This window comes from Mytilus californianus, unplaced genomic scaffold, assembly GCF_021869535.1.
Source record: "Mytilus californianus isolate M0D057914Y unplaced genomic scaffold, xbMytCali1.0.p SCAF_5, whole genome shotgun sequence".
Taxonomy (NCBI): domain Eukaryota; kingdom Metazoa; phylum Mollusca; class Bivalvia; order Mytilida; family Mytilidae; genus Mytilus; species Mytilus californianus.
The window spans coordinates 119,310,149-119,324,662 of NW_026262701.1; the positions used below are offsets into that span (position 1 = coordinate 119,310,149).

The window sequence follows — 14,514 nt, forward strand, 5'->3', positions numbered from 1 at the left end:
AAACTGAAACCTTCTATCAGGCAACATTTTGAGACTGAATAAGGTTTGGTATCTTGCAACACCTGACTGATTAATTTTTATAAGAATGTCTAAACATTGCAGTTTTTGTTTATCTAATCCAAGAAAAACTCATACAACATGTACAATAAAATAAACACATAGATTTTCTTAAGCTACAATTAGTTTCTCTTCACCAATAATGAATAGAAAAGGATATATTTTGTGAAGGATTAACATGTACAAGCCAAAGAAATCATGCATTTTAACAGAGACTAGCACAAAGCATGCAAAGAAATATCAGTGTCTTAGTATAAAGTACAGTTGTACATGAATTATCAATAATTTTTAAGTTTAACTTATCTGAAGGAGAAATATATAATCCTGAATACCATTGCCAAAAAGTCTTAGTATATATTTACTCTCTTCCAACTGGCTGACAAATTAATTAATGAAATTAGATTTTGAAATCAAAATTACAAATGTAAACATAAGCTGTGAAAACTCATCTGTTTCTAAATAATTTTTTTATTTCGCCATCAAAACTGTGAAAAAACTTTAAATAGCCTCTGCTTCAATCTAGATTTGATAATTTGGGACAGCTTTTGATGTACTATATTTATCAACACTGATTTTCTTTGCGGACAGAACACGAGGAGGAAATGGTTATGAACTTTTGAGTCTCACCTGGGTATGTGGGTCTTCAGATTTCATGTGTCGATATAGACAGGGTAAAACTAATCCCCAGTTGTCAACATTAGTGGATTTCATATCGTTCCAATGAGGAGAGGCGTTGCAATGGGTCTTGGCATTTTCATGACAGTGTTTGAAAAGGTTAGCATCTAATCTGTAATGAAAGGGCTTTCAGGTTTCTCTAATAAGCAAGATATACATTCCAAATGTTGCTAGTACCAGAGTTTGTAATATCCCCTTGCAGCGTCGCATAAAGCTAAATTTGTAGGTGGACTTATTTTGTTTTTATATCTAGATAGATATGTCATCCTTAAAATAAAATAATAGGTCAAACTGAAATTTGAAAATTTAATTTTGAATTTAATCATCAATTTCACACTGAATTGAATGTTGATAATCATTGTGTGTGTGTGTTTTTGAAATACCATTTTACTCTGACAGAAAGCATCTTAATACTAAAGACCATTATTAACACATATAAAGTTAATTACAGAAAAAGGCAAATTGTGACCAAAAGTTGAAAATTTACAATACTATCAAAATTTGTGCATTTTGCATTTTCCAGCATCAAGCTGTGCCTCTATAACTATTGTCTGAATTTCTTAATTAAAAAAAGTCATTCATACTAGCTGAAAGGACTCAAGTGATATTCTCAACTATGTACAAGCTCAAACTAGTATGAAGGTTTATGAAATTAAATTAATTTCGTCAATATAGTGTTTCAGAATTTGCCTTTCAAAGATGTGCATCTAGTGCAACTTAATAAAATGAAACTGCCTAAATCTTCAACACTGGAATAATGGAAGCAAAAAAAGCATATTCCAAAGAAGAAATATATTTCCTCCAAAGCTTGCTGCAGCTCACTACTTTAAAGTTTTACAGAAATGAATGTGTATAAAAATAATTCTGAAATAAATCATAACAATAAAATACCATTTAATAGATTTTTACATTAGTAAAAAATAAATTGAATGACATTTCAACATTAAAAACACACATAGTAAGTATGCTAATTTGAGTTGTTTTCTATGAAAAAAGTTTCCTTTCAGATATGGTATTGTTCCTCAGAAAACCAATAGTGCTATTTCAGAATTAATTGTATGGGGTGGGGGATGTGAAAGCACTTTATATTAATAATATAGTGGTAATCAGGGTGTGCCAATGGTGTGTATAATACATGTATTGTAAAAAAGGTGATACACGTGTGTTTCCAGTCATATCTAGTTTGAGAAAATAATTGATTTTATCAATACTACCATTTGCAATATCTTTATTCCTGATAACACAGCTGAATCAAGGAGACTCTCGATGGATTAAACTAAATGACTATTATTTATTATATGCTAGATATGTAATTATTTAATTCAAATGAGGTCATTATAGCTTACTGTGGATTCATTTATTTTCATGGATACCATTTTTTGAAGATTGAAGAAAACTTGTATTTTTTTTATGATATTTGATTTCATGGTTTTGCCAGTCTGCATACAAGCCTACAGAAAATTTGAACTTCGTTGAACATCTAAATTTGTGGTTTACCATTACCCACCAAATCAATGAAAATTTATATCCCAGAATGATAATGAATCAACAGTATTCCTAGATTTGCATCTTACTTTTCTTAATGATAGGAAGTCTGATCATAAACATATTTTTATACAAAAAATTGTCAATAGATGACCTAAAAAGAATAAATTATAACATATTGGTCAAGGGGAATCATATATTCATATGAATGTAAATATATAATATTAATTGATGCTCTGTATAAAATGAGTGAAGGCTTTATGAGACGAACTTTATAACCCAATCAAGATACACTGCCATATATGGAGGAACATGAATAAATTTAAATGCCTCAGCTAAATTTGTTTCAGAGCATTAAACACAGGGTGTAAAGTATAATGCAGCATTGGTAGGATGTAAATCTAGGAATATTTTTACAATGGCCTTATCAACCCACTGCAATAAATCAAAATCAACTGTATGCTTATTGGTATATTCAAGTTGTACATTCAGGTACACAAATAAATTAAAATATATTTAAAAGAAATTAAATTTTTGTCATATTTAATTGAAAATGATGCTTTATTGCAAGAAAAAAGCAAAATGTATATTATAATATTTTTTTTTCATTTTAAACTTTTATGCTTTCTGTCATTATCCTAATGCATTAATTAATTATATACCTATATGCAAATCAGTGTGGGAAATCCAATTTGACCACAAGGTCAAACTCATGAATTTCACAGGCTGATACAGAAGATCTGTGATACCAAGTTCTAGATTATTAAGATTATGTGCATTTAATTAATTATAATTGTTTAACATGTGTACACGTCAAGTTCAGAAGGGTTTAACAGCTGGTAAATTTGCATAAATTTTCATTATTGACATAATTGTTGAATTTAACAGATAACTTGGTGAATTGGACACTGACAAGAACACTGAGGAATTTTTTACTAACTACAACCTACAGCCCTGCAATTTGTAAATAATCTTTGAAAGACCTAATCTGGTCATAAACCAACTTGTAACAGCCATCCATATCAACTTAAAATGAGTTTAAAACCGTTTCTATTTAATTCTGTAATATGACATTGTGATGATATGATCTTCTATGTCATAATTAAAACTTTTATTAATAAAACCTATTAATATAAATCAGAAATCATTTATACCTATTTATAAATAAATAGTCATCTTAGCCTTGTTTTCAGTAAAATTCTGTACCATATATCACTTTTCTCCGACAGTATTTTTTTTCCATTACAGTAACTTTTTCTTTTTTCATAGGCTTAGTCCATGATAATTTCAAATGAAGAGATATCTTTTAAGTTCTTATTAAACCTTTCTTCCATTACTTTCTTTCTACTATGGTAAAGAACCATTTTCTTAGTTCCTATGTGCACAAAAATTATAACAAATCTCTCCACAATGCTATCATTTTCCATGTACAAAAAAAAAAACAATACTTTATGTGTAGGACTTTTTTTTATGAAGATGCCAATGACTTGTAATGTTAATCATGTAACAACAGATGCACTAGGTGGCGTTTGTTTGATTTGTTTTGTCTTGGAAGTTTCATTGACATTTAAAGGCTGTCTTATGAGGTTTTTAGTGATAATACCAATCTGATTTAAATACAGAGCATGTGTCCATGTTTTGCTAACAAGGATCTGACACCACTTCTATCTATTTTCTGTTCTGGTAATTTTTACATCAGTCAATGAAATTTAAGCTTCAAATTTTTGTATCATTAAGACAAAGAAAAGAAGCACAAAATGTTTCTAAAACAGAAAGTATAACTGAGTGTTGTCAGATCCTTGTAAGCAAAGCGTGGATACCGGATCAGTATTTTAATCAGATTGTGACGAGACATAATCAACACAATCACGAGGCTTTTTAATTTCTGTTGGTCATGGGTTTTTTTTCACGGAACATATACAACAGAGTAAAAAATAGGAAAATTTTTCTTACCTCCAATCTCTCATAACAAAGTATTGTATTTCCATGAGTCTCTCTTCACATTCATCGGTCATCACATCATCGTCTATCTTTTCCATCAGACAATTCAATATTCTATAAATGAAACATTCTATGTACACATTTTTAATCACCCTGCTTATAAATAAAGATTTTTCAGCTGATTTTGTTCCACAATAAAACCAATCTTTCTAATAAAATTAAGAATGGAAATGGGGAATATGTCAAAGAGGCAACAACCCGACCACAGAGCAGACAACAGACGAAGGCCACCAATGGGTCTTCAACACAGCGAGAAAATCCCGCACCCGGAGATGGTCCTCAGCTGGCCCCTAAATAAAATTGTGTATATCAAAATCCAAACTTATCTTCCAATCAACACGATAAGTTAACAAAAGATAACTTACTACTTAAAGTTAGATAATTGACTAACACACTGATGTAAAACACACATAAATGTTCAACATGAGATTTTTTGGTAAGGTTTCAAAAACTAACATTTTTGGCAACAAATACCCAAAGAGGTTTTGACTTTTAAAAGCTCTGATAAGTGTGCATTAGGAAATAATACGTCCCGTAAACGGGAGTATAAAAATACAATTACATGTCAGTAGTACTGTTTTATTTAAGAACTTGGACTGAATTTTCATATAAATTGCCCCCAAAATGGCTTTGTTGGGCGGTTTTAAAAAGGTTACAGTATTGTAATTATTCAACTATTTGTATATGAGCTGGTTTTCATAATGCATTTCAAAAAAAATGATTCAATTTTTGTTTAGAATCAGAATTAAAAGTGCTTAAGAAAATATCCATAAATATATATATATATAACCCCAACCTGGCATCTCCTGCCTGAATATTTCTACATGCTGTCTGTACAACTGGCATACAAGCTTTCATGAGAACTTTGTCCATCTGGAAGTTACTGCCTACATCAGCCTCTAACAATAAATCTTCTACCTGTAAAAACAATGTGTGAACTTGATTATTATTCAATGTATTCAATATATATGGATACATTCCAAGGGAAATTTCAAATGAGATCTATTTTGAAATAATTACATTGTATGTACATGTATGTTTAAATGGAATCCTTAACTTTGAATGGCTGACAACAATCGCGAGGTACTCCCATATCAAATTTTATTTCTGTATAAAATACAACAGCTATGACTGCATGTGCTATCAGTGGCAATGTTAAAATAATGCATTGAAAAACAAATGAAAAGCTTGATATATTTTCATGGTCATGGAATAAAAAATTGATCGTGCACACATTTTTAATCCGTGCTTCATACAACATGTCCTTTGGACAATGCTTTAACATCCCAATTACATTATAAAAGAAGCATTCAATTCTTAATAAAAGTATATTCACAGGACTCTTATTTGAAATATTAAAAATGTATGCCAAATAGTGAACACTAGCTTCATTTTTCAAATCTGTTTGATAAGTTTAACATTTTAACACCATTTTGTAAATGTATGGAATATACATGTTGTCTGGCTAAGCATACCCTAAATTGTAATTTAAAGTATTGGAAAAACAGGAGGTAGGTGTCTATCAGATCCTAAGCTTAGCATTCCCTCACTTATAATTCAAAGTACCATCTCAACTTAGTTTTGTGCATTTATACACAGACAACCATTAAAGATGGCTTCTACTGCCAAAAATATATAACTCACAACAAAAAAGAAGTATAAAGGACAAATCTAAATGGGATGGCATAAAGGATATGCTATGATCCAACTTACAGCACGTTGACATTGTGGAGACATTGGTTCGCTATTATCAGGGGCCTTCTTCCTCGATTTGGTCCGTGCCTTATCCATTAGACAATGGACTACTTGTCCTTCCTCCAGCTTGTCATCATTGTCTTGGCTTAAACAAGCTTTAATTTCATGTTCGCAATTAGCAATTAGTTCTGGATTAATCTTATAATCACTCAATAATGTTTGTCTAACTTCATTCATTTCTGCTAAACATTCTGGTGTAATTTCTGCATCTGAAAAATGAAATCAGCACCCAATAAGTCTTACTGAATTTTGCAAATCCTTTTTATAGGTTTATTGAGAAAATGTTTGTCTGTTCTGACAAATTTAAGATCAGTTGGGTTAAATCAACTTCCTTTATCACAAAAGAAGAGTAGTTACATTTCAAATGTACACATTTATATTTTTGCATAATGTGAATAAATCTATTATAAATCGATGCTGCAAAATGTTACATGAAAAATTTGTTTCATTCAAAATTTAATGTAGCATTCAAACTTGTTTAATCAATGTACATTTAACACAATATAAGCCAACTATATAATACTTTCCCTAAATGTTGTTGGTAAGATATAAAATACCTATACATATGTGTGATTCTTAAAAATCTGGGGTCAGGTATTTACTATTTACCTAAAAAAATGTAAAGGGTTCTGTGGAACCATGCGTCTCTTTTGCCATTGCAGCTGTCAGTGTAAAAGTGTAATGTTGATAAAGACCAAAAATAAGACCATTTATTACATGTATTAGTAAATTACAGAAAAATGAAAAACATTGTTATCGTTTTGTTAACCCTGGATGATAACATTTTAACTTGGACACAGGATCTTTATTTTAATCAGATTGAACTTTAAAATGCTCCTTATTCTTATTCTAACATATTTCAAGCAATTTTTCCACCCTTTTTTCAATGCCATTAAAAAGTTATCCTCGTATAATGGGTTTTCGTGCTATTAAGAATGCATTGTGACGTCACAATTTCCATTGAAAAAGCATGCATAGTACGAATTCACATGACTTACGAAAACATAGGATCTGACCATAATGTTCAAAAGCACTAACATGCAAAAGTGGGAGAGTTGGGGTTTATATTTTTACTTAAATAAACAACAGTGCTGCCCTTGTGCACATGACAAAATTATCAGATTACCGGCGTGAACAAACTTTTTAAAAGGAAGTTGCCCATTTTTTTTATGATTTGACATTTATCTTATCATGTTTCATATCATCCTACAACCTTTGACCTTTGTCTATTTGCTTCATAGCATCCTCCAGACAGATAATCTAACCTTGTTTCATAGCATTCTCCAACTTTTGACCTTTATCTTATCTTATTTCATAGCATCCTCCAAAAACCTTTGACCTTTATCTTACCTTGTTTCATATTATCCTCCAGACAGATAAGTACAGTTGCCCTCTTTGTATCAGGATCCTTAGTTTGACCATGTTTAAAACATTCATATTTTTGTATGTCTTTGCGGCAAGCAACATAGAACTTTTTTTCTACTTTGACATCTTCAGCTATTTCTCTCTGTCTTCTTTGTAACTTTTCTTTACACTGAAAAAATAGAATTCTAAATTTGTCTTATTGTTACATTAAAGGGTAACTAGTAAAAGATTTAAAGATTTAGCAACACAGATTTGAACTTTGAATAGTTAGCAACAAATAATTAAATTTCAATTTGATTGGGACATTAGTTGTGTAGCAAGAGCATATGAACCAAACACATCTCCATCCAGGCCATTAATTTGAAATGTCTTCTCCCTTCTCTTAATTTGAACTTATCAGGAGTTTATATCACTTGAAATCAACAAATTACACTGAAGATGAGAAAAGATTTTAATTTTGATTGATTGATTGATTGTTGGTTGCTTAACGTCCAGTGGCAAATATTTCATGCATATTCAGGACGAGAGTTTAATTTTGAAATTTATGTATCTTTTTTAATTCTTTTGAAAGCAACTTGTATTCTAAAGCAAATCTTATTTATTGTTTTGTCTGAAAAGGGAAAAGTTTTTACAAAATCAAGGACACCATAAAGTAATGATGTTACGTCTGAGATGTGTATCTTCTTGTGATGCATTAAAAATAGAAAAACCGGCCATTCCTCCACGTCAAAATCAGATTTTTATTTTATTTTTTTGAGGATGAATGGTGAATATGACCATGATGACCTTCTGTTGTTACATTTTAGGGACACACAATTTTGAATATTTGTACCAGTCATGTATTGACTAAAACATAGATTACTCCTACATGCACATGTACCTTAAATGTACATAAACTGCATATGTAAACATATGTAAACATGAAAACAATCATTTGATTTCCATTATTTTACATGTAACAGCTTATGATTATGACTTACCTTGATGTAAATAATATTTGTTTTTTCTTGTTTTTCCTAGTATATATTATATAATGTTTGTTTTTTAATCTTTCACAGTAAATTATGTTCAGGATTTAATAAGATTGAACAAATATATCAATGATATGAATGAAATAATCAAAAACTGATATAACCATCCAAAATGGTTTCATATCTATGAATGTCGGTGAAATTAATTCGCATTTCATAGTTTTTGTTAAATATTTCTGTTATAATTATAATCAAATAGATTCTTTCAGCAACGTCATTTTAGTGACTTTTACAGCATTAGCACTGTCACTTATATTTTAATTGAGTTCATGCTCATCCGTAACATTATCAAATGATTATGGTGAAGCATTCACTATTTTGTGAACCATAACAAAATCAAACAAGCATTCTGTGAGTATTGCCTGGCAATACATAGTCCCCTACCAGTTAAAAATTCATTGTATTGGAACAAAATGCTAACTTGATCTATAACTTGTCCTGGTGTAAACTATATAACAAATATCAAGTCAATATCTTCAAGCATGACAAAAAAAAATGTGGAAAATTGATTTGAGTGAATTTTCTAAGTCCAAGGACCATAACTCTGCACAAAATTATCACACCGGAACAAAATTTAAACTTGATCTGTAACTTGTCATGATAAAACTATATACCAATCATCAAATCAATATCTTCAAGCATGACAAAAAAAAAGGTGCGGAAAACTGATTATTTGAGTGAATTTTCTAAGTCCAAGGACCATAACTCTGCACAAAATTGTCAGACCGGAACAAAATTCGATCTTGATCGATAACTTGTCATGATTAAACAATACACCAAATATCAAATCAATAAAAAAAGAACAAAAGTGTGGAAAACTGATTTGCTGGACGGATTGACAGAGGGACAGACAGACAGACAGACAGAGTGCAAATCTTAAGTCCCCTTCGACTTCGTACGTAGGGGACTAATTAGCCACGTTTCATATTGTATGTATTTACAAAATCAAATCAGAGGAACATTGATATTGAACATTACTTTTTACAAATATTGTAACACTGATCTGTTTGCCTCATATGAATGGGACTGTTATCAAATTATTTTAACAAATGAAGCTAAAGTATTTGTATGAAGATAACAGCAGTATGTGGTATTACAATTGATAATACAGATTAAATTCAGTAAACACAGACTGAATCTATTTACCTGTATTGACATATCTTGATAAATCAGTTAACACAAGACTGAATCTATTTACCTGTATTGACATATATGGATAAATCAGTAAACACAGACTGAATCTATTTACCTATATTGACATATATGGATAAATCAGTAAACACAGACTGAATCTATTTACCTGTATTGGCATGTCTGGATAAATCAATTAACACAGACTGAATCTATTTACCTGTATTGGCATATCTGAATAAACTCAGTAAACTAGGGATGTCAACGAGTACTCGAGTATTCGAGTATCGCTCGGTAGTACCGAGTATGGAATACAAAAACGATACTTGACTAATCGGTTTCCTGTTAGAATGTTGCTGTCTTCTTTATACAAAATTAGTCTTCTTGAGAACTTCTTTCGGAAAATTAAATAGGCATCACTGAATAATCATACTAGTAAATAAAAACATTTTGTTTCAAATGCTTGCGCTAAATTATCATTTAAAATGCCTCCGAAAATACGTTGGCTATACCTAGGCTAACACTTTAAACTAAACATGTCTTAGCCATTCCGTCACATCGGTATCGTCAGAGAAAACATTTTTGTCTGAAAGACTGTAATTTACAAAGTTGCAAAACCGACTGTCCCCAATAATAGTTGACAAGATAATATTTCCAAATAGAATAAATTCGTTGCATCGTCTGATGACCCTCAGTGAATAGTTAAACTTCTAATCCTTACACCTTTGTAAGCAGTAAATGTGTTTTCTTAACGATTACCAAATACTATTGTTTGATATGGTTTTTCCTTGTGATTTCTAAATAGGTGCTCATTAAATTATTTGATTAGATTATTGTTGGTTTTCTTAATTAGTACTTGTAGCTAATGAGCTATTAATTAAGGTGTGTAATTCCTTGTCCCATTTTCTTATGTAGATGGTTTTTCATCCGTTGAACAACAAACCACAGAATGTAAATACGTGTTTCCGTGTTGTAGATATTTCCCGAGCAAGTACTCGAGTATCGCTTGATAAATCCAACGAGTACTTGATTAGTAATTGTTTACCGAGTTGACATCCCTACAGTAAACACAGACTGAATCTATTTACCTGTGTTGGCATATCTGGATAAACTTTGTAAACACAGACTGAATCTATTTACCTGTATTGGCATATCTGGATAAACTCAGTAAACACAGACTAAATCTATTTACCTGTATTGGCATATCTGGATAAACTCAGTAAACACAGACTAAATCTATTTACCTGTATTGGCATATCTGGATAAACTCAGTAAACACAGAATGAATCTATTTACCTGTGTTGGCATATCTGGATAAACTCTGTAAACACATACTAAATCTATTTACCTGTATTGGCATATCTGGATAAACTCAGTAAACACAGAATGAATCTATTTACCTGTATTGGCATATCTGGATAAACTCAGTAAACACAGACTAAATCTATTTACCTGTATTGGCATATCTGGATAAACTCAGTAAACACAGAATGAATCTATTTACCTGTATTGGCATATCTGGATAAACTCTGTAAACACAGAATGAATCTATTTACCTGTATTGGCATATCTGGATAAACTCAGTAAACACAGACTGAATCTATTTACCTGTATTGGCATGTCTGGATAAATCAATTAACACAGACTGAATCTATTTACCTGTATTGGCATATCTGAATAAACTCAGTAAACTAGGGATGTCAACGAGTACTCGAGTATTCGAGTATCGCTCGGTAGTACCGAGTATGGAATACAAAAACGATACTTGACTAATCGGTTTCCTGTTAGAATGTTGCTGTCTTCTTTATACAAAATTAGTCTTCTTGAGAACTTCTTTCGGAAAATTAAATAGGCATCACTGAATAATCATACTAGTAAATAAAAACATTTTGTTTCAAATGCTTGCGCTAAATTATCATTTAAAATGCCTCCGAAAATACGTTGGCTATACCTAGGCTAACACTTTAAACTAAACATGTCTTAGCCATTCCGTCACATCGGTATCGTCAGAGAAAACATTTTTGTCTGAAAGACTGTAATTTACAAAGTTGCAAAACCGACTGTCCCCAATAATAGTTGACAAGATAATATTTCCAAATAGAATAAATTCGTTGCATCGTCTGATGACCCTCAGTGAATAGTTAAACTTCTAATCCTTACAACTTTGTAAGCAGTAAATGTGTTTTCTTAACGATTACCAAATACTATTGTTTGATATGGTTTTTCCTTGTGATTTCTAAATAGGTGCTCATTAAATTATTTGATTAGATTATTGTTGGTTTTCTTAATTAGTACTTGTAGCTAATGAGCTATTAATTAAGGTGTGTAATTCCTTGTCCCATTTTCTTATGTAGATGGTTTTTCATCCGTTGAACAACAAACCACAGAATGTAAATATGTGTTTCCGTGTTGTAGATATTTCCCGAGCAAGTACTCGAGTATCGCTTGATAAATCCAACGAGTACTTGATTAGTAATTGTTTACCGAGTTGACATCCCTACAGTAAACACAGACTGAATCTATTTACCTGTGTTGGCATATCTGGATAAACTTTGTAAACACAGACTGAATCTATTTACCTGTATTGGCATATCTGGATAAACTCAGTAAACACAGAATGAATCTATTTACCTGTATTGGCATATCTGGATAAACTCAGTAAACACAGACTAAATCTATTTACCTGTATTGGCATATCTGGATAAACTCAGTAAACACAGAATGAATCTATTTACCTGTATTGGCATATCTGAATAAACTCTGTAAACACAGAATGAATCTATTTACCTGTATTGGCATATCTGGATAAACTCAGTAAACACAGACTAAATCTATTTACCTGTATTGGCATATCTGGATCCATCTTATGTTTAAACAAACATTCATAAACTCTTCCATTGCCAGACGGTGTCTTTTGACAGAAATGTTCCCTGGCATCCCGACATGCATAATATAAAGGTCTATCCATGTGATAGTCATCTGACTGTAGTTCGGCCACTCGTAGAAGCTGATGTTTACATTGTTGTGACAGTTTAGTTATGTTCCTCACGAGACATTCAAGAACTGCTCCTTGCCTGTGTACAGAGTCCTTTTAATTAAAATATTTTACTGATTATTTACTGGAACAAAACAATATTAATTCATCTTTATTCGAAAAAAAACAATCTGTGAATATTTGTTTAAAATATACAAAACATACTGAATTAAGAAGAAAAAAACCAAGAATTCATGATGAACTAAATTCTATATATAATACTAGATTTTCTACCCCAGGAATAGATTACTTTAGCTGTTTTCTACCCCAGGAATAGATTACTTTAGCTGTTTTCTACCCCAGGAATAGATTACTTTAGCTGTTTTCTACCCCAGGAATAGATTACTTTAGCTGTTTTTTTGTTGTTTTGATTTTTATCAATCTGAACACACCAATGATCAAAATCAGCAAGGGTAAAAAAGTTGTAAAACAAAACAGTTTTTCATTTATAAAACAACTACTTAATTGAATTTCTACAACTTTTGAGTTACTATCAAAAAGTTTTTGTTCACTTTATATGTTTTATGTTCATTTGTGAAATAGTTTGTCTTTTTGTCATGTTCTATCTATAATTCTGTTCCTGGTATTCTATAAATTTTACCTCTTTTTCTACAGTTTCTAATCTTCCACATGTAAATCTCTGGATATCATCATGACATGCATCAGCGAACTTATATATCAACGAATAGTCGCTGAAGACAATTTTAGACATTTTTTCTAGGTATCTGCGACATTCTTTTGCTTGAACTGACTGATAATTGTCAACCAGACATGGAATTATTTGTCCGCTACCCTTTGGCAATTGATTGCACTCTTGTAGCTGAAATATAAAAAATCATAGATTCTTATTCAATAATCTGTTGCACTCTTGCAGCTGAAATATAAATAAAATGCTCCGCTGGGGGCAGCTTGATACAAACGCAGAGGTCGAATCCTGAACAGTTGGGGCAAGTATGGACACAACATTCAAGCTTGATACAGCACTGAATTTGGTTTGTGATTAAATATTTGACACAGCATAGGTTTCTGACACAGAATGAATGTGGTCTAAGAACTTAAAATTTTTAATTAACCTATTCAAACCATATCATTATTATTTGCTTTTATATATAAATTAGAAATAACCAATTTTAAATGGAAAATATTAAAGAAAAAAAGGAAAAAAAAATCCCCCCTCCAATTTTTGGAACCCCCTTATGATTCATCACCCCCAAACTCAATCCCAGCCTTCCCTTTGTGGCATGGTACCTTGCAGTACAATTTCAGAGAGATCCATACACTTGAACACAAGTTATTGTCTGGAAACTAGAAAAATGCTTATTTTTGGACCCTTATTCCTAAACGTTTTAGGCAATTACCCCCAAAATCAATTCCAGCTTTCCCTTTGTGATATGGAACCTTGTAGTACAATTTCATAAAGATCCATACACTTACACACAAGTTATTGTTCTGAAACTAGAAAATTGCTTGTTTTTTGCCCCTTTTTAGGCCCCTAATTCCTAAAATTTTGAGGTAATTACCCCCAAAATTAATCCCAGCATTCCCTTTGTGATATGGAACCTTGTGGTATAATGTCAGAGAGATCCATACACTAACACACAAGTTATGTCTGGAAGTTACAAAAATGCTTATTTTTGGCCCCTAATTCCTCAAATGTTGGTACCATAACCCCCCAAAATCAACCCCAACCTTCCTTTTGTGATATTGAACCTTATGGTAAAATTTCATAGAGATCCATTTACTTAAACTAAAGTTAGAGTGGGAAAACCAATGTGTCTTCGGACGACGAAAACGATGACGCCAACGTCATACCAATATACGATTTTGCCGTCGTATAATAAAAACAAGTGAATTTGTGAGCTACTGCTCACTAATGATACCCCCGCCCTGCCAAAAGTATAAGGTAAACAGAAAGTTGTTGAGTGATAAATCTGAAAACGCATCACACTGTGTAGCTGACTCATATAAACCCTGAAACCA

The 14,514-nt window shown here is 31.5% G+C and overlaps 1 protein-coding gene across 3 annotated transcripts in view; it reads right to left on the reverse strand.

Annotated features, from left to right (window-relative positions):
* LOC127700868 (Golgi apparatus protein 1-like) overlaps window positions 1-14,514 on the reverse strand; it is a 61,406-nt gene that overhangs the window by 28,980 nt on the left and 17,912 nt on the right. For 2 of the 3 annotated variants that reach the window (XM_052204565.1, XM_052204567.1), the window contains exons 4-10: window positions 13,136-13,354; window positions 12,340-12,588; window positions 7,324-7,507; window positions 5,932-6,182; window positions 5,015-5,136; window positions 4,171-4,272; window positions 685-844 (exon numbers count right to left, since the gene is read on the reverse strand). In XM_052204565.1, coding sequence (XP_052060525.1) covers window positions 685-844; window positions 4,171-4,272; window positions 5,015-5,136; window positions 5,932-6,182; window positions 7,324-7,507; window positions 12,340-12,588; window positions 13,136-13,354 — 1,287 coding nt within the window. The remainder of the gene's footprint in view (window positions 1-684; window positions 845-4,170; window positions 4,273-5,014; window positions 5,137-5,931; window positions 6,183-7,323; window positions 7,508-12,339; window positions 12,589-13,135; window positions 13,355-14,514) is intronic. The other variant, XM_052204566.1, reaches the window with a different exon arrangement.